The sequence below is a fragment of the Danio rerio genome, chromosome 3 (genome assembly GCF_052040795.2).
Source record: "Danio rerio strain M-AB ecotype USA chromosome 3, GRCz13ab, whole genome shotgun sequence".
Taxonomy (NCBI): Eukaryota; Metazoa; Chordata; class Actinopteri; order Cypriniformes; family Danionidae; genus Danio; species Danio rerio.
The window spans coordinates 55,342,760-55,364,066 of NC_141023.1; the positions used below are offsets into that span (position 1 = coordinate 55,342,760).

At 35.2% G+C, this 21,307-nt stretch overlaps 2 protein-coding genes across 3 annotated transcripts in view; both read left to right on the forward strand.

Moving 5' to 3' along the window:
- The first annotated feature begins 424 nt into the window (after positions 1-424).
- Positions 425-20,824, forward strand: zgc:165582. Of its 2 annotated transcripts, none has more exons than XM_087241882.1 (3): positions 425-515; positions 1,428-1,510; positions 16,815-20,824. In XM_087241882.1, the coding sequence occupies exons 2-3, from the start codon at positions 1,504-1,506 to the stop codon at positions 17,900-17,902; spliced, it is 1,095 nt and encodes a 364-aa protein (XP_087098008.1). In that variant the 5' UTR covers positions 425-515; positions 1,428-1,503; the 3' UTR covers positions 17,903-20,824.
- Positions 425-21,307, forward strand: part of adgre14 (adhesion G protein-coupled receptor E14) — a 74,431-nt gene continuing 53,548 nt past the window's right edge. The window contains exons 1-2 of the mRNA XM_087245196.1: positions 425-515; positions 1,399-1,510. The gene's annotated coding sequence lies outside the window, so the exon portion shown is untranslated. The remainder of the gene's footprint in view (positions 516-1,398; positions 1,511-21,307) is intronic.

The window sequence follows — 21,307 nt, forward strand, 5'->3', positions numbered from 1 at the left end:
TTTGATTATTATTATTATTATTATTATTATTATTATTATTATTATTTTATCAAATAGCCAGAATAACTATGTGTCTTATAATCTAATATTTGTGTGTGATGCCCTGTTTTGTTTTATTTTTTTTTTTTCTTTCCTTTTATAAGATGTCAATGTTTAAACACTTTCAGCAGGCTATTGTGTATACTGAAAAGTCTGTCATCGATTATTTAAAAAATGAATATTATGGTAATAATAATGGTAATTATGGAGCTATTTTTCAGGCACAGCGGTGTCTATTCAAGAATAGAGCTCTCTCTCTCTCTCTCTCTCTCTCTCTCTCTCTCTCTCTCTCTCACACACACACACACACACACACACTCTCTCCAGTGGCCCTACATGCGTTTTCCAACGGAACAACAAAAAAAGTACAACCAATCAGATCGCTAGCAGTGTATGCGTCACTCACTTTCAGTTTCAGAAGCGTCTGAAGTGTCTACTGAAAATTGAAAAACCTCAGCATACGGACTGAACAAAATGTGAGTATTTCCGCATTTCTATGAGTGTCTCGTTGAATATATGCTAAGTTTCACATAGTGGCAATGATTATCAGTGATGAAAAACAGAGGACAGTCGTTTACCATGTTTACCATACTTGGGTTTAGTTAACTTATGACTTTTTTTTTATGCTGCGTTGCATGTTAATATTTGAGCAGTATTTACTGTACATCGTTTATTGTTAATAGTCATTCTGTAATTTTTACACCGCCGATAGATCAGGATGTACAGTAATGACGCAGAAAACCCGGTTGAGATAACGGATTAGACCTCTGTGTGAGCGCGTTGTGTGTCGTAAACGTTCGTGTCGTAAACGATTAACGCTATTAGTAATAATAAAATAAATAAAATTATTATTAAGAACTGCAGGGTTTCTAATGAACATAATTAATATTTACTACTATTGATGGGTATTGTTGCTATTTCTTTATTTCTTTATGTAGCCTATTTACTGTTTATTGTTTGAGACCATACACTTAGCTACACTGTATGAAGATATCACTTCACAGTGGATTTTTTGCGAGTATGTTTTTGGAATTGATTTAGCTTGTTTGATGTAGTACAATATTACGAAATACAATATTACGAAATACATGTTGCTGACATACGTTTTATATGTGTGCAATCCAAAAAGGTTGACTTTATTATTCGTGCCATTTGCATGTAAGATTACTGCCATATGTCAGATTCTTTTGTGGATTGCTTTCCCCCCAGGTGAGGATGACTTTCCGGTTTTAAGACACTGCTCTGTTTCATATGTCTGTTTAACTATATGCAAATGTGAAGAACATTATGCCAATCACTACCTTGTGTTTTGACTGTAATGTTTATTGTGCTGATCCCTTTACTTGATTTTAATCAAAGGGTCTTGGTTCTGATTCCTGCCTCCTAAGCGAAACACCACTGTGAACTCAGCTAACTTACATCAATAAACTACAGTCCAAGTAAACTGCAAACACCAGCAGAACCATGCCAAGTAAGTTTTTTTTTGTTCTTTAAATGTAACATTGTTGAAATGTTATTGCTTTGAAGATTAACATATTTAAGCCCACTGGCAACTATAATTGCCATTTTTCTTTTACAAGTAATGGACACACTCCCCGGCCACTTTATTAGATACACCTTACTAGTACTGGGTTGGACCTCCTTTTCCCTTCAGAACTGCCTTAATCCTTTATGGCATAGATTCAACAAGGTACTGGAAATATTCCTCAGAGATTTTAGTCCATATTAACATGATAGTATCATGCAGTTGCTGCAGATTTGTTGGCTGCACATCCATGATGCGAATCTCCCGTTTCACCATATCCCAAAGGTGCTTTATTAGAGTGAGGTCTGGTGACTGTGGGGGCCATTTGAGTACAAAGAACTCATTGTCATGTTCAGAAAACCAGTCTGAGATGATTCACGCTTTATGACATAACGTGTTGTCCTGCTGGAAGTAGGCATCAGAAGATGGGTAAACTGTGGTCATAAAGAGATGGACATGGTCAGAAACAATATTCAGGCTGTGGCATTGACACGATGCTCAATTGGTACTAATGGGCCCAAAGTGTGCCAAGAAAATATCCCCCACGCCATTACACCACCACTACTAGCCTGAATCGTTGATACAAGGAATGGATACAGGATGGACCTATGCTTTCATGTTGTTGACACTAAATTCTGACCCTACCATCTGTCGCAGACACCTTCTGTCTTGAGACTCATCAGACCAATTTGCAATTTTCTATTGTCCCTTTTTGATGAGTCTGTCTGAATTGTAGCCTCAGTTCGCTGTTCTTAGCTGACATGAGCGACACCCATTGGGGTCTCCTGCTGTAGCCTATCAACCTCAAGGTCTGATGTGTTGTGCATTCAGAGATGCTCTTCTGCATACCTCTGTAACGAGTGGTTATTCGAGTTACTGTTGCATTTCTATCAGCTGAAACCAGTACGGCCATTCTCCTCTGACCTTTGGCATCAACAAGGCATTTGCGCCTACAGAACTGCTGATCACTGGATATTTTTTCTTTTTCTAAAAGATGGTTTTGTGTGAAAATCCCAGTAGATCAGCAGTTTCTGAAATACTTAGACCAAATGTCTGGCACCAACAACCATGCCACATTCAAAATCACTTAAATCACCTTTTTTTCCTGCATTCTGGTGCTCGGTTTGAACTGCAGCAGATCAACTTGACCATGTGTACATGCCTAAATGTATTGAGTTGCTGCCATGTGATTGGCTGATTAGAAGTTCCATTAACGAGCAGTTGGACTGGTGTACCCAATAAAGTGGCCGATAAGCATAGTTTTACACTCTATCCGTGTTTTATTTCTTTCTGACATGCTGGCAAACAACCAAAAAATAAAAGATTTTAAGAGAAAAAAAAAATATTGACATCCTTCCTGTTTCATGAAGTTTTCAGATTCCTGGCCCTAGTTCTAGGATGCAAAATGGAAACCCTCCCAAACAAAGGCATTTATCATTTCACTAAAAATCATTACATGTTTAATAAACTTTATATTAATATATATTTATATAATTATGAAGCATTCTAGGTTCATCCAAACAAAACATTTTTTAGAGAGCTATAGTTTTTTTTTTTTAACTTGTAAGATTTTAAATCAGTCAGTAAATAAAATAATCAATAAAAAAATGAAAATACTGTGCTAATAGGTTAATAAAGATAGTTTTTTTTTTTTTAAATAACTCTTTAATGGATATCTTTACTTTATTATATACAATATGATACACCGCAAAATAAAGTATTTTTTTACTTGTTTTGACTGTTTGTCAACACAAAAATGCAATGTCTGGTCACTGAAATTAAATATTTGGTTTGGGTGAAGATTTTTAAAAGTGCCAGGGTCTGTGTTGTTGTTAAGCCAGCCAAACCAGAGTTTTTGGTTGTCTGCACCATCATTAGATTTTGCGCAATAAACAAAGTTGCTTACAACATGGTCATCTGCATAATATTTGACATAACCAAAATACTTCTGCTAATACCGGTGCTAACAGAGCTTGTAACATGTATAGTGATACATTGACAGTAATTCCACTTAATTTTGGATTAGAGCTGTCAGAATGCAGTGCTACACACCCTTTTTGTGGTTTCTGATGTGGCCAACATGACTTGCAGTATATTGAGAATGGAGTATACTGTCTTCGGTTGCTTTGGCGTGCTCTTGAAAGCACTTTATAGGTTATTTTGATATATACTGAAAATTATTATTTATTTAGTTTTTTTAATTTACAAAAATACCTGTACACGTGTGGACATAGCTTGAAGCAAGAAATACAACACAATTAATCTCTCAGAATCTCAATTCTATTTAAACAACTGTTTTCATTTATCTTTGTGATGAACAGTAGTCTTTTGTGGCAACTAATGTGTGTTTTCACCACTTTAAGACAAATATTCTTTGTCTTTTCTTATTTGCTGTATATATGAGATTATGTCTACGTTCACACTGCAAGGCTTAGTGCTCAAATCTGATATTTTCTTAGATCTGATTTTGTTGCATAGCTGTTCACATTGTTATAAATGTGGCTAATATCAGATTTGCAGTGTAAATGGTCCTAAACTGACCCGCATGCGCAAAATTACATACAATTACGGACAGCACAAATGTCTAATTATGCACACAATGTGTTTTGTGCATGAAGTAAGCACGTTGTCAGATTATACTTAATATGATGTGGTGTATTTCATGTATTTCCGCAACACCCCCAACACTCTTCAGCTTTGTGATCAACCCATGTCCAATCCTTAACCAGATTGGTTAACAAGCACCAATTTTGCCTTAATTTATTTTATTTTATTTTTTCAAAATGAACAACCAACTTTCTGTGGTAAAGTAATTGCCCTGTGTGCCATTTTATGCTGCCGAGGAGTAGATGATGTTTGCAGCACAGAATAGAGTGGAGGAACTATTACGATTTGTCAGTTTGTATGCAGAAACTGGGAAGTGAGGTAGCATTTTAGCAGTTTCCGGATGTTATTCGATGAGATTTCAGTTAAATTGCTTTAATAAGGTTTGTAGTTAACACAAACTCAAGATACTTTCATGTTTTATTCTATGACATAAAACACATCAGTTACATCTCACTCTTGATTTTTTTAAATTGGTTACGCTTCTTTAAAAACATGGTTGCTATCAAGTTACTAAATAAGACTAGAGGATATGTTGAAGGCATTATACTGTATGTCATCGAGCTGATCTGTTTGGAACACAGCCCACTTTAAATTTACAGCTTGCGTCAGGCATTTGGATTCATTTACTATTTGGTCAAGTATTTTACAGTTTGTAGTATTTTTCCATTTGGGCATTTATGTTGTTTGTATATAATGCCTACACTAGCAGACATCAAGATTCATTTGTTGATCATTTATTTTAATAGAGCTTTTTTTATGAAGATACAGCTTTACATAGTACAGCTTGTTTCTTTCCTGCTCTCATGAAACCAAATGTTTGAATACATTGTCCAAATATATAACTATACACTGACATTTTAACATGATTCTTTTTTACTAACATACAGTTCAAGTCAGAATTATTAGCACCCCTGTTTGTTTATTTTTATTTTTTTCAAATTTCTGTTTAAGAAAGTGAAGATTTTTTCAGCACATTTCTAAACATAATAGTTTTAATAAGTTGTCTCTAATAACTGATTTATTTTATCTTTGCCATGATAACAATACGTAATATTTTAGTAGATATACAGCTTAAAGTGACATTTAAAAGCTTAACTAGGTTAATTAGGGTAACTATGCAGGTTAGGGTAATTAGGCCAGTTATTGCATAACGATGGTTTGTTCTGTAGACTATTGGAAAAAATATATAGCATAAAGAGGCTATAAAATTTTGTCCTTAAAATGGCTTTTAAAAAATTAAAAACTGCTTTTATTCCAGCCGGAAAAAAACAAATAAGACTTTTTCCAGAAGAAAAAAATATTATCAGACATACTGTGAAAATGTAATTGCTCTTTTAAACATAATTAGGGAAATATATATATATAAAAAAAAGGAAAAAATCAAAGGGAGGCTAATAGTTCTGACTTCCACTGTACATCTAATGATTTTCTGCATCTTTTTCTTCATTTAACTATGTCATAACTGCAATATTTACACTAATTCCCAAAACTCTTTTACACTCACCTTAAAACTTATAGCATAAGTGACTGTATGGGCTGTTTTTCGATGTACTTTCTGACAAAAAAAGAATTTTGAATGTTGTTCATTATCCATGATGGGATTGGCATGATTGTAATAGATGTATCCCTCATTTCTGTCGTCTTTGAAAAAGAATTTGGGATTTGTAATGGACTGCCATAGCTAGGTTCTCACTTAGGTAAGCGGGCTATATGCACATGGGCGAAACACTTATTTAGATATGTCATATGATAATAATATCAGGCACATTTATAAAACAACATCCAACAACTGTAAAGGAAATCAAATGTATTTCCCACGGGAAAACTATTCAAAACGTGTAATAACGATGCATGTTTAATACCTGCAATAATACTGAAACAATATATTATTTTTACATGTTTGTTTATATAGTGTATATTATAATTTACCAAATCGAGAGAGAAAGTCTTTGTCATGAACCAAATTTCTGAAAATAAGATTAAAACAACCCTGTCTGTAGCAGGGTGGTGCTGACGTCACAGGCGAGCACCTTGAAGGCACTGTCGTCCGTTTATGGCCTACTGTTAGCTTTTTAGTTATTTCGTTTGTATTTAAGATCCAAAAGGCGTTTGCATTTAAGATCCAAAAGTGGTAAAAGTTATAATATCGTGTAAAGATTATCCTGTTGGACAAAACGTGTAAATGTAATGAACAGTATTTGAACACAGAGCTTAATACTTGCAATCTTCGAAAAATCTGTGGGGAAATCCTATGAGGATTTTATCGAGGGAATTAGTTTTATGCTAGCAGCTGATTGGCCTTCTAGTTCCTCCACTCTATGATGAGGCATGTAATCATAGTACATGATGTAAAAGTCACATGAAATCCTACATAACCGTTCACATTGTGGTTGCGCTGGAAAACATCAGATCTGTATCAGATTTAATTCCACATATGAAAGTGGCACAAATCTGAATTTAAAACATCAGATTCCATTCGGTTTTGGCGGTTTACACTGTCAAGACCAAAACAGATCTGAGTCACATGTGGGCAAAAAAAAATCTGATTCAGGCAACGTTTGCCTGCAGTGTGGTCTTCCACTTTTTAGCATAATAAATGTGTTTATGAATAAAAATCGATCTGTTGTTGATGTCTTTTAAAGTTTAAATGTCAAATGTTCTCCCTCTATTCAAACGTTACATTGAATGGTGCATACAATACACTGTAAGACACTATTAACAAGACTGCATGAAACCAGTTAGAGAAATATGGGCACAAAAGGGTTCAATTTAACCATAAAGTTCAGACAACATGAGTAGCATTATATCACATACCCCTCTAAATCAGAGCTTTCTAGTCTGGAAAGCAACTGTCCTGCATATTTTACTTAAGGTGTACGCTCCTACGCAAATTAAACACACTTAAACCAGCTTATCGTTATGTTTACTGGGCAACTTCCAGAAAAGTTGGAGATAAAGTCTGCTGTACAGTGGTGGTTCAGGACCATGTTTTAACATCTTTGATCTAAATTAAACAGATGCCGCTGAACCACGTAAATCATTTATTACTCAGTTAATGATACAGCTATTGGGTAATTCTCTGACAGCTTCTAAATGTATCATCCTTATTCTGGTAATCATTGGTATCTGCAAAACTACTCTCACAGTTTTTACTAAATTGTACAGTATGTATGTTGTATTAAATTGATTTATAATTGATCATATATTGTGTCAGATACTAAACCTGCAATTTCTGCCTGAATTCTACAAAGACATTTTCACCAATAAAACTGCTGTCACACTGAACTTTATACCCAATTGGCTTTCCTTCATATATCCTAGACCAAAAAAAAAAAGCTCATGTGAAAAGTTTCACATGTTGCTGTGTTCCGAAGTTCAAGCTTACTTAACGTAGCATATGACAACAGCTGGGGCAACAGCCAAATCTAAAACAAACTTATAACTGTACCTATAACTTTTTAATGGTGACTTAAATTATACATGCCTTGGAAAAATCCACAATACAATACAGACATGCAATTATACATTTTCATTATACACTCAAAAATATAAATGCAACACTTTTGTTTTTACTCCCATTTTTGAGGGTCAGAAAACCAGTCAGATTCTTATGTGACTATCATTTGCCTCTTGGAGTCGATCAGATTGTTGTTTGGGACTGAAACGGGAAAATGCTGTCATATTTTAGGGATCCAGAGCATCCCAAATATGCTCATCGGGTCACATGTCCAAGTATGCTGGTCACACAAGAAGATTGTTTTAGCTTCCAGCGCATTTTAAAAATAACAAGTGCTTACCAAAGTGTTATATGAACATACTATAACAAAGGACAAATACAACAGACATAATACTCGCATATGATATTAAAAGGGTAAAAATGGGTTTTCAGATTAGATTTTAAAACAGAAAAGGTTGCGACCTGCCATACATGGAGAGGCAAATTATTCCAGAGTTTGGGGGCCACCACTGCAATGGCAAGATCCCCCCTGGTTTTTAATCTTGTGTGTGGAACAGCCAAAAGTAGCTGATCAGCCCATTTAAGTGCCCTTGATGGAGTGTACAATTGGATTAATGAGGACAAGTATCTTGGTGCTAGTCCATTTAGGCATTTAAACACCAAAACTAGAATCTTAAAATGTATCCTAAACTGTTCAGAAAGCCAATGAAGAGAAGTCAGTATGGGTGTCATGTGCTCCAGTTAGCGTGTCCCCGTCAGTAAAAGAGCAGCAGCATTCTGCACCATCTGCAGACGAGTAATGGAGGGATGGCTGATTCCCACACATAGGGCGTTACAATAATCTAGCCGAGTCGAGATAAAAACATGTATAACCCTTTCAAATTCGTAAAGAGGCAAAAAATGCATAATTGCCTCAACTGGAAAAAAACTAGCTTTAATTACAGAATTAGTTTGTTTATTCAGTTTTAAGTCACTATCCAGAGTAACACCCAGGTTTTTTACATTAGGTTTCACTAAAGGGTTTAACACACCAAGATCCAGACAATCTTAAGTTCCCGGGATCCCACCAATTCTGTCTTTTCTTTATTGCACATTAAAACATTTAGTGCCGATCAAGATCTAATGTCCTTAAGACAGTCCAACAATGACATTATGGACCCAGCATTTTTCCATTTTAAGGGCAAACAAAGCTGTGCACCATCTGCATAAAAATTAAACAAAATGCCATACTTTATAGAAATAGACCCTAACGGAAGCAAATATAAGGAAAACAGAATAGGTCCAAGAATAAAAACTTGCAGTACTCCACATGAAAAAGGTGCTGACGAGGACATAAACTCCCCTAGGCGAACAGAGAAGCTTTTGTCAGATAACTATGACCGAAACTATTCCAAGGCAATACCCCTAATACCAGCACAACGTTTTAAACGAGAAACTAATATGTTATGGTCTAATGTATCAAAAGCAGCTATAAGATCTAACAGCAAAAAAACAGAATGATCTTCTGTATCAGTGGCTAGCAACAAGTCATCAAAAACTTTTACAAGTGCTGTTTATGTGCTATGGCAAGATTTAAAACCAGACTGGAACCCTTCTTGAAACCCATGTAGGTCTATGATTGCAGTTGCATAAATTCAACCTTCTCTAAAACTTTAGAAAGAAATGGGAGTTTTGATATGGGTCTAAAATTGGCAAGAACTGAACTGTTCAAATTTGCCTTTTTGATCAATGGTTCAGCTACTGCATGTTTAAAACTGTGTGTTACAAAACCAGTAGTGAGACTGCTATATATAATTATCTGAATTGAAGGACCAATTGATTAAAAAACACTCTTTAAAAAATGTGCATCAGTACCACAAGTAGATGGTTTCATTTAGACAATAACATCTCTTAAACAAGAAAGAGAAACAGGCTCAAACTGCTTGAAAACAGCAGAGCAGATAATATTGGTAGATGGATCGACTGAGGGAAGTAAAATATGTGACCTCACTGTGACAATTTTATCAACAATATTATTTAAAAACTCTACAAACATATCAAGAGAAAACTCTTAATGCATTGGTTGCAGAGGATTCAAAGCAGCATTAATAGTTTGTAAAAGCACACAAGGCTTATGTGAATTGTTAAAAATAACATCAGAAAAATACTTAGACTTTTAATTTCTAACTGTGTTCTGGTACTTATTTAGACTTTGTTTTAAAATATCCAAAGATATCTGCAATCTGTCTTTTTTTCAACGTCTCTCAGCTCGCCTGCACTCCTGTCCTAAGCCGCCTTTTCACTGCACAAGACAAACGACAAGCGACAGACCGGAAGTCATTCATTTCCAATGGAGAACAGTCCGAGAGCTGCGTGGAGTACCGATTATCTCTGTATGCGGAAAATTTGAATCCGAATTGAGCTGCGGATCCGTTGAAATATTTGAACTCCTGCGACTAAACCGTATGCGACCTGCCGACCGGATATGATTTATTCCAGTTTTGTCCAAGCAGATCCGTGCGCGCGAGATGAGAAATAGGAGTTTATTTGGTTATTTTTTGAAACTAAAAAGTCTATATATATAAAAAAAAAAAACTTTTCTGTTCATAAATGTAAGTAAGAAAGAAATAAAAATATATATTTTAATGTTGTCTCCACATTCCCTCCAATATTTTTGCGGTCTATGAGTTTCTAGTATTCATTCATTCATTAAACCATGTAAACGCACAGAGAACAAAGGCTCTTGCTTTTGCACTCCTTTATTTCAGACATTGTGTCAATCAGTTTCTCCCCCATGGTGCACGACAACACTGAAAATACTGTGCGGCTGCCACAAGGGAGCATTTTCCGACAGTCGTGTTCAAATGTCGTGAGTAGTGGAAAGGCGGCATTACAGCACGAGTGACCTCATTAAACCAAGGTTCAACTTTAGATTTGGACTGTATAGTCCTAAATGGAGCAACAGTATCCAATATGTTTTTACAAGTGGAGTTAAACATTAAAATGAACTCCTCAGGATTAGGGCAGTGAAGGGATGTTGAGCAGCTCTCAGTGTTTTTAAAAGCATCGCTAAACAGTACAGTAGTTTCAGGACTTATTGTAAAACAGTAGCAAGAGGGGACACTAGATTTAGGATCCCAAGGAAAACAGATCTCAAACAATACAGGCATGTGATCAGAGAGAATTGCATCACATATCTTGATATTACACACAGGTAGACCACATGTTAATACCAGATCTAGTGTGTGCCCATGCTCATGTGTAGGGCTGGTTACAAACTGTACTAAATTAAAAGACTCAATAAGGTTTAAAAAATCTTCAACCATAGGTTTGAGAGCACAGCAAACATGTATATATAAATCCCCAACAATTAATAACCATAAAAATAATCATATTTTGGCAAAACTTCAGCCAAAATGTCAGAAAAATCCTTTATAAAGTTTTTTTGTTATATTTTGGAGGCCAATATACCAGTGCACAAAGCACAGGATCAATACCGTTCAACTTAAAAACACAGTTCAAAATTGAATAGGCATATGAAGACAACTGCAGACAATTAAATTGCGTTTTAAAAATGTCGCAATTCTACCACCATGTCCAGTAGACCTCGGAGAATTTAAAAATGTACTGTCTAGCGGTAAAACTTCTGAAAATGAGCTTGACTCACTAACAGACATCCAGGTTTCAGTCACACACAGGAAATTTAGATATTTTGTGGTAAAGAAAGCATGTGGCTGTGCATTATCATGCTGCAACATGATATGTTGTTTATTTGCATACATTCAGTCATTTAGAAGACACATTTGTCCAAAGTGACATAGAGGCGTTTAGCAATTCAAAAAGAAGAGGCAATACACACAAGAAGTGCTAATTATACAAAGCAGCTGTTAGTGCTCACAGAAGTAAGTGCTAGAGTAAGGAGGAGGAGTGTTTCTTTTTTTTTGAGAGAGAGAGAGAGAGAGAGAGAGAGAGAGAGAGAGACGGAGAAAGTGAGAGAATAGTGTTTCTACTGGTGGTTTGTCAAGTCCATTCACCAGTGAGAAACATGCTTCGTAAATGCACAAAGAAGAGCTGCACAATTAATCGAAAAAAGATTGCGATCTCGATTCGACCCCTAGACGATCTTAATCCAGCATTTCTACGATTCTGCCAATCATATTTTCAAGTTCAGGAGAGAAGCAAAGGCGGCTGCACGAGTCTTTTCATAGTTTTACAAACATTGTTCAGCGAAATGGACACCTTCAAATGATGCTGAAAGAGTCATGACTCTTTATATGTGCACATACTGTATTTATAAGGTATAATTCACCTAAAAATTTAGTTTTTGTCTTCATACTATGATGTATTAACGGTCAGGAAATCACAAGTGACGTGAGCTGCTGACCATGAGCTGTTTTCACAGAGTGAGTGGGCGCGCATTTACTTTTTAGCGAACAGAACCTGCATGGGCTGTGAGTAGCAGGTAATAAAGTTGTAAATAATATTCAGTTTGTGGCACAGAGTTATCATTTGAGAGCCGCTCGAGAAGTATGAACAGCACTTAGCAGTGAAAATGAAACCGAAAGCGTGCACATCATTTTAATAATCATATCGCGTTTTAGAGTTATGATTGCAACAAGCATTTAATATGTTTTTTCTTTCATAGTGAACACACAGTTGTGCATGTAAATACATATTTACAGTGTCGGTAAAACTACTCTATGTAATGCTAATTTTACCAGTGAATTTAAAGGTCTAAAAATGTTGTCAATGACAGATTGCAAGCATAGGCCTATATCTCAAACATAATTCAACATCAGAATTATTATAAGTACAATAGAATTATTTGTAGAAACCAGTTGACCTAAACATACTTTTGTAAATATTGTTGTTTTATTGTGTGTATATATATATATATATATATATATATATATATATATATATATATATATATATATATATATATATATATATATATATATATATATATATATATATATATATATATATTTATGCCCATAAATATTTGGACATCAACACAATTCTAACATTTTTGGCTCTATACACCAACACAACTGATTTGAAATGAGATAAACAAGATGTGCTTCGGCTGCAGACTTTTGTCTTATTTATAGGTAATAAAAGATGGAGCTCAGCCAGTATTTTTCTGACAAATTGTTTCAACTGAAATTGGTCATGCTACCCTGAGAGATTAGGAGAGTTCACAGAGGTAATTTTTACTTTTAAATTTAGCTGTTTATTCTGCGGTAAGTTTAGATTCAGGGCATATTAATTACTATAAAATAAAAGTGGGGGAAAACACAAGTATTAACGGCATTATCATGATGGACTTATTCAGTAGGGAACTTGAGTTTATGTGACTTACACTTTTCGTTGAAAAAAGCTCCTTATGTCCACCTTTTTTTTTTTTTTTTTTGCTGCCGCCATCCTCACTTGCGTGTGTCACACACCTTCACACAAATTCACCTTTGTAGTTTTGGCGCTTACTGCTTGTTTCTGAACACAGCTACAGCCTTTCACATAACAGCAGGGAAAGGCTCAGCCATCACAATGCTCATGTTTGGGGGTGGTGCAACTAGAGAGAATGTGATTATAACCCAAAGAAGGACTAGTCCATCAGATGAAGAAGAGCCAGTTTACTGAAGAGAGTTTGCACTTTCATTAGCAGAAGCTAGCTTCAACACTCGCAATGAGTTCCTAAGCCGCTCTGCTTACAATCATAAATCAACATTAATTATACTCTCACATAACATCATTAACTGCATCATACTGTACATATTGATTAAAAAACATATAAACTGGGAAATTTTCCATGTAGGTGCGTATGTACAATTCTGAACAATATCTCAAAATCTCAAGCATATAAACATAAGACATCCATTAGTCTTTTTAGAGCTGGCCCCAGACCTGTGAAAGGATACACAATCGAATAGAATGCACACACATTCTACAAGTACAATCTGTTTGTTACTCTCAGTAGTCTTTATCAAAACTGGTTAAATCGTTATATTCTACATTCAAGCAACTATATTCTTACTACACAAAGTATATATTGAATAAAAAACACTTCAAACAGAATTTAACACATAATATTAATAATATCAAAATCCTTTTATACAGTATTAACACTTAGCAATAGAAATATATAAACAGTTGTTTTCAATCATCAAGCCCTTCAGTTCCATTCAAGGTCTCCATGACCTCTGGCCTGGTTTGGTGGCTCCTGAAAATAGAATTACAAAGAGACAGGCAAATGCTCTGAATATTCTTATTTTATATTAAACAACGTGTTAACTTTATTCATTAGTCAAAATCATTTGAGATTAAATACAGATTCAAATAATCATATACATTAAGTAATGCAGGGCTCGAAAGGGCATATGCGGCCGAAAATTAATCTATGCGACCTCATAATATATTTGGGCGCATTAGTGCGACTGCAGATAATGGTTGTAGTGCGACCTGTTTTGGTTTTTTCTAAAACGTGCTGAATCGCTCTTCCCTGCCGCTATATTGGTTCATATTAGCTGTCAATCACTCAAGATATTCCGCTGTCAGATGACAGGGAAGGAGCTTTTATGACCACGGGAAATGCAAACGGCTGAAGAGTAAAAACTTAAAGCACACAGGTTTGCAAACCCCACCTAAAGTTGAGGCACAGATGAAAGCGATCATGACACGTCACGAGGTGAATAATGATCCGCCAGCTGAGATCAATCGAGTATGCGCTTCTTGGAGAAGGCGCCCGAATCCCCATGCGTTGCATTCACTGCGTGTTCAGCGCAAATGTCCGCTAAAAGTCAAATCTAATACTGTACATATCATCGCCAAAGGAGCTCGCCTTTACTAAGTTTACACTGAAACTGCGGCTCATAACAAAGACCGGTATTGGGCCGGTGGTCAACGCAAGAATCCTGCTCTGCCTGCACATGAATTGGGTCGGCTGACTCGCCTGATTTTCCACTAACACAGAAACATGAAGATCATCTCAGACTGAACATTTAAATTGACACAAACTGAAACCAAAACTTTTAAAGAGTGATAGAAGTGAGACTTTATTTACTTTCTTTTGTCTATTCTTGTTTGAGGTGTATATTATTTTTTTATATATTTACTGATGACTGCTTTGCTGCTTTTACATTGAATTGAATGATTTATTATAATCTTTTGTTTGTTTTGTTGCAGAAATATTATTTATTAAATTGACATGCATATAAAAACAGCAGCACAAAATAAATTTTTCTTACTGCAATGCTTCATTTTTGTTTGATGCAAACTATACATTTATTTTTCATAAAGTAACTGACATTTTATAGCAGATAACATACATTCATGCACATTCAAGGCAGCATCATAATGAGAAATGGAATTCATTGTTACTATTATTGTCATTTTCATCATCATTAATATTCTATAGCCTAATTATTAGACATTCATTTTTGAATTATTGCACACAAATATCAATGTCTTTGCAGCATTAGTTAGATAGTTGTTTCTGGTTTTTGTCAGTCCTATTAATGTTGTTTTAAAATACAATAAATCCCTTAAAAAACAATTTGCAGCGGTGCTCATTCATTTTTGGTGGGTGCTCCTAAATTTTTTCTGGTGCTCCTAAAAATTTTTTGGTGCTCCTAAATATTTGAAGTTGGGAGCACCGGTGCTACCAAGTAAAAAAGTTAATTTCGAGCCCTGTAATGAGAAAAAGGACCAACGTTGATCCATGCTGGGATGGATTGGAAGGTTGAACTCCGAATCCATAAGGAGGTTTCAATAGTTCATGGATATTGGTGGGAGTTGTGAGACTAGTTTAACAGGCAATAGCAATATGATAAAACTGCCCTTTTTAGCGTGGCCAACCTAAGGCACAGCTGTCCAATAATCATGCTGTCTAGTCAGCATCTACAGTTGAAGTCAGAATTATTAGCCCCCCTGTTTATTTTTTCAAAATTTTTGTTTAAGGGAGAGAAGATTTGTTTCAGCACATTTCTAAACATGATAGTTTTAATAACTCATCTTTAGTAACTGATTTTTTTTTTTTATCTTCACCATAATGACAGTAAATAATAATTAACTAGATTTTTCAAGACACTTCTATACAGCCTAAAGGGACATTTAAAGGCTTTACTAGGTTAATTAAGTTAACAAGGCAGGTTATGGTTATTAGGCAAGTTATTGTATATCAATGGCTTGTTCTGTAGACAATGGAAAACAAATATAGCTTAAAGAGGCTAATAATTTATGACTTTAAAATTGCTTACATTTTTTTATTACTTTTATTCTTGCCAAAATAAAACAAACAAGACTTTTTCCAGAAGAAAAAAATGTTTTCAGACATGCTGTGAAAATTACCTCGCTCTGTTAAACATAATTAAAAAAAAAAAAAATAAATAAATAAATAAATCAAAGGGGGGCTAATAATTCAGACTTCAACTGTATGTATGTCACACCCCTGAAGTAAATGGATTATTTCAGTAAATAAGTGCTCACTGACACATATGTGAGAAAGGAGCGAACAATATTTGAAAGAAATGCAGTAGGTATTTTACATAAAACCCTTTTAGACTGTGGCATAACAATAGTGGTGCAATTGTATTTTTTGTAAAGTGTAATATTTTAGTTTTGATCAAATTTAATTTGTCGTTTCTTATGTTAATACAGTTAAATAAGTTATTTAACCGAGGTTTGTACATCTTAAATTTAAGTCTGTTTGTGTCTATTTAGCATCTTTGAAATGAGTGTAAAAATCTGACATCAAATCAGTGTTGTTGTTGTTTTGCTATCAGGATCCTTGATCCAACTCTCATCCTCTCAACTTTGGTTGTCTGCCAGAGCTACTTCTGTCTCATCCGCTTCTCCCCTACCCACCTGGGTGTTTTTCCAGTGTTTCCATTTTTTCCTGTTATTTTTGTTTTCCTGCTGTTTGTATTCTCTGTGTAAAGTTTTTTACTGTTGATTTAGTTTTCTGATTATAGGTGACACAAGGATTGTTTGACTATCAATCCTTGTGCACACACACCCCAGCATTTTTTTTTAAGTTGATAGCCAGGTCTTGTTCATGTCTAGTTGGCAGTGTCAGTTTTGTTCTAGAATATACTGAACAAATTCACCACGAGTACATGTCAGTACATTGGAAATGTGATTGAACCATTTCTCAAGGACAATGATTTAATATTGAATTGCTCTCTTTCTTTTTCTCTCTCTCCACAGATCAAGAGCCCACAGCAGCATTTAATCCTATTTATTTGTTTCTTTTTATCTCTGTTGGATTGAACATATTTTTAGTATATTCTGGATACTTGAGCACTGATTATAACACATTGTCATACACCACGACTTGTACAACTTTGAAAGAGAAGCCTCTGGAAAACAGCACTATCCTGCTCATATGGATTTGGCCATTTGGAAAAAAATTTGATTTAAATTCTTGCAGTGCAAAATTTAATATAGATGGCTGTCACTTGACTGTAGATCGAGAGCTTTACGATGATGCTCATGGAGTACTGATAAATCACAGAGACATTAAAAATGACCTGTCAAATTTACCCACAAAGCCACGACCCTTCTTCCAGAAATGGATATGGATGCACTTTGAGTCCCCAGAAAACACAAGACGACTCGACGGTCTGAACAACCTGTTTAATGTGACGTTGAATTACAGACGGGATGCTGATATTGTGCTTCGTGAACAATTTATTATTAAAAGTGAAGATACTGAGGATAAGATTTTCCCACAAGTTCTGGACAAGAAAGACAAATTAGTTTGCTGGATAGTGAGCAACTGGAATGAGAGGCATGAACGGGTAGCTTATTTTAATGAGCTAAAAAAGCACATCGACATTTATGCCCTTGGGAGACATTTTGGGAAACAATTAAGTGACACGCAATACAAGGAAACATTAACTAGATGTAAGTTCTATCTTTCATTTGAGAACACAAACCTTCACTACGACTACATCACAGAAAAGCTGTTCAATCCTCTCACCCTTGGATCAGTGCCGGTGGCTCTTGGGGCTCCAAGATACATATATGAGAGATTTGTGCCGAAAGATGCTTTCATCCACGTGAAGGATTTTTCCAGCCCTCAGAAACTGGCTGAACACCTGCTGTCACTGGACAAGAATGTCGACGAATACAAAAAGTATTTTCAGTGGAGAAAACACTTTGAAATTAAACTTGTTAGCTATCCTGAAGAGCATGCGTGCCGTGCCTGTCAGTATATAAGAACAAAAAAAGACTACCAGGTGTTTAGAAACCTTAACAATTGGTACTGGGATGCCATCAATGATGGGACCTAAATGGGATGGGTTTTGCAATTGAGGCAGCTCTTAAAACGGTTGACTGCCTGGTCAATGCACTGATGTACTTTCTGTGAAATGATAATTCATTAATTGCCAAGATAGGGATTAGATGCTGATACATCTAAGCAAATCCCATAATTATCACCACTAAAGGGAGTAGATTTGCAATCCTCTTTTTGCTTCCATTATTATTTTTTGTGATAACTGACATCTAAAGCCCAATTTATACTTCAGCATGGAATGATTGCTGTATCCCACTGCACATTCCGTAAACGAAGCTGATGCTGTTTTGAGAATTTATAATTCAGTGGTCAGACTTCTGAAATGCAGCATTTGGCAGTGGGATTTCTATCGTGTCAAGTTTACTTTCCGGTGGTTGGGTTTACGGTGCATTTGTGTTTATTGCTTCTGTAAAAAGTAGGGAAAAAAAACTTGCCTCATTCAGGGACGAAAGTGTCAGCAGTGAGAGTTTAAGTTGTCACTTATTAAACTTTCAAGCCCACCCCGCCCACATTTTTCACAACTGTACTAAGCCAGCCAATCATAGGTCTTGTCATTGTGATGTGTAATTACATTTTTGAGAGGTGCGCATGGTTGAATGACGAAGGTTATGTGACTGTGTAAAGGCTACATGTCAACCACCTGCACTCAACATAGAAGTATAAATTGGCCTTAAAGGAACAGTTCACTCAAAATTTCAAATGCTTTTATTTACTCAAACTTTGCTAGTTTCAAACCTTATTTCTTTTTGCTTTTGTACAGCAATTATGTGCATAAGTAATCCTTTTATATGTCTGACGTGGTCCAAACTTAATTACAGCACGCTAGACTACACAGAACCTAAAAGGTACACTTTCAAAATTTATTCCAAAAACAAAAAAGTGCCATATTTTTTGGTGTTTATTATAACACAGACAACATATACAGTTATTTTAAACACTTTTAATAGTGTTTTATGAAAATTCAAAGGGTTTTCTTTTAAATGATACCAAAATTTTGCATTTATACCTTTGCATGTGGATTTTTATTTTGGCAAGAATAAAAGCAAAAAAGTACACTTTATAAAAAATACTTTAGCACGCTTCACAATTGACACATTACTGTCTGGCTAGTTTTTGTTCTCTACTTATGCTAAAAAGGCAATAATGGTCAACATTCCTGACTATTATCACTAATAAAGCCTAAAAACAGGGCATCAGTATATTGTAAACCGATAGGTTTAAATATTCCTTCCCAGTTAACAAATAATTAATTTATTACTTCATTTTAGTTTTGTAATTATTCAATTGGTTGCAGACATAAAGATGTCTGTACAGTCGTATGGTTTCAGACTAAATCTCTTTAAAGTACTTCATAATCAACTCAAATCAAATGTGATGCCGTTAGAACTTCGCTGGAGTCTCAAAAAAAATCGTGCACTCCGCCAGCTTAAATCATGCCGCGTGCACCCAAAGTGAACCTCCGCAAACACAGCAATGATGTCACATTCGCCATGCGCACTCAAGTGAACTAGCGAACGCGAAGAGTATAAGCCAGGCTTAAGCAGGTGTGAGTTGGAGGTGGTTAGAACTAAACTGCAGAGCTGTGGCCCTCCAGAATATGAGTTTGAGACCATTAGTTTATAGTAAGAAATAGAGGTTTTATAATAATCAGTGTATTAGTAAAATTAAAAATTAATTTTCCACACCACACAGATCTTTCACTAAAGAAGATTAAAAACCTGTAATCATTGTCTTTTGTACCACTTGTTTGTCCTACTTTGGAAGTCAATGCCTTCAGGTTTTCGTCTTTATGTAGAATATCTTATTTTGTGTAATATCTTATTTTAAGTTTTGTAACCACTTGGGGTTGAGTAAATAGTGAAACATATTTTAGGTAAACTATCCCTTTGAGAAATAATTTAATGACATGATTTTCATGAGTTCCTGTGTTTAATGTTTTGTTGCTGCTTATTTTCAGTTTAGTTTAGTTAAGTTTGTTCTGTTCCAGTGATGAACTGTAGCTCAGCCTTGGAGGGAAAATGTATTGTCTGTACACGAGTGCAATTCCAAAACAGTGCCAATGATTGTTGAAACTGCTGCAAGTTCTTTACCAAGAACACAGATGTATTATCGATCAACTCAATTTAGCCTACAAAGCACAAGCAAAAGATTTTAAGGTAGCATATGTATCAGTGCACTGGAAATTATTCATCATTGAGAAAACTCTTAAAATGATTGAATCCCATCAATGTGATGTGACAAAAATGTGATGAGAATGAGAGGTAGCAGGATCAATGGCCGCTCTTATGTATATTAGCATATATCATTTCCGATGTTTGATGATCATTGATAAACTTTTGAATAAGTGTTTAATTTCATGGTTTATTTGTTGACCATTGGGTTGTCTCTCTTCAGAGTAAACCTGTAATTTAATGTGTGTCGATTCCTCTTTCTGTTTGCCAAGTGTTTTTTTGTTTTTTTTTTGTTTTTTGTTTTTTGTTACAAGGCCAAGTCAAGAGGTCATTGGGACCTCAACTGTTGATATGTTGGTAGCATGGTAGCAGCAATGCTGATATTACTTCATGTTAGAAATGTATTTAATTCTTTTGTCATTTGTAATTTTATTATTTTAAAGCTTCTCATAGGGGTTGGTCTTATGTCTGACGTTTATTCACTTGTTAAATAAATAATCATCATAGATATGACTGTAAATCCTATGGCAGTAGGTGTAGATTGTATATGGTCATCTGTTTCATCCAGCCTGAAATTTTCTAGGGCATAGCAACCTTGTAATGAGCGACCTTCTGTTAGAGTAAATCGTTACTGTTATGAGACTCTATGAACTCATTGTGAGCGCTGAAGCTGGCTTCTGCTGACAAAACTTTATTAACATTTTCTTGAAATAAATGGATCTCTGACTCCTGGTTTTTGTTCACCATACCGGGTCCTTGGGTTTATGTAATGTCAGATACTGTACCTCTTTTTGAATTTTTTTCATTCCGCTAAAACACTTCTCTTTTTTTGCATTGACTATCTTCTGAGTTTGCAAAGTCTAAGCAAATATGATAAAGGTGTGTACTTTGTGATAAGTACTCCCATAAACAGACATGCAAGTAGTGGTGGAAGTGTTATTTGATTAGTCTTTTACAGCTGGCTCAAAATTGTTACGAGAATCAATGGACTGGGTCGATAGTAAAGAAATGGTATATATGTATACTGGCCACTTTATTAGGTACACCTGTCCAACTGCTTAATGCAAATTTTAAATCAGCCAATCACATGGCAGCAACTCAATGCATTTAGCCATGTAGTTATGGTCAAGATGATCTGCTGCAGTTCAAGTTTTATTTGATTAATCTTTTACAACCAGCTTAAAATTGTTATGAGAATTAATGGACTGGGTTGATAGTAAAGAAATCGT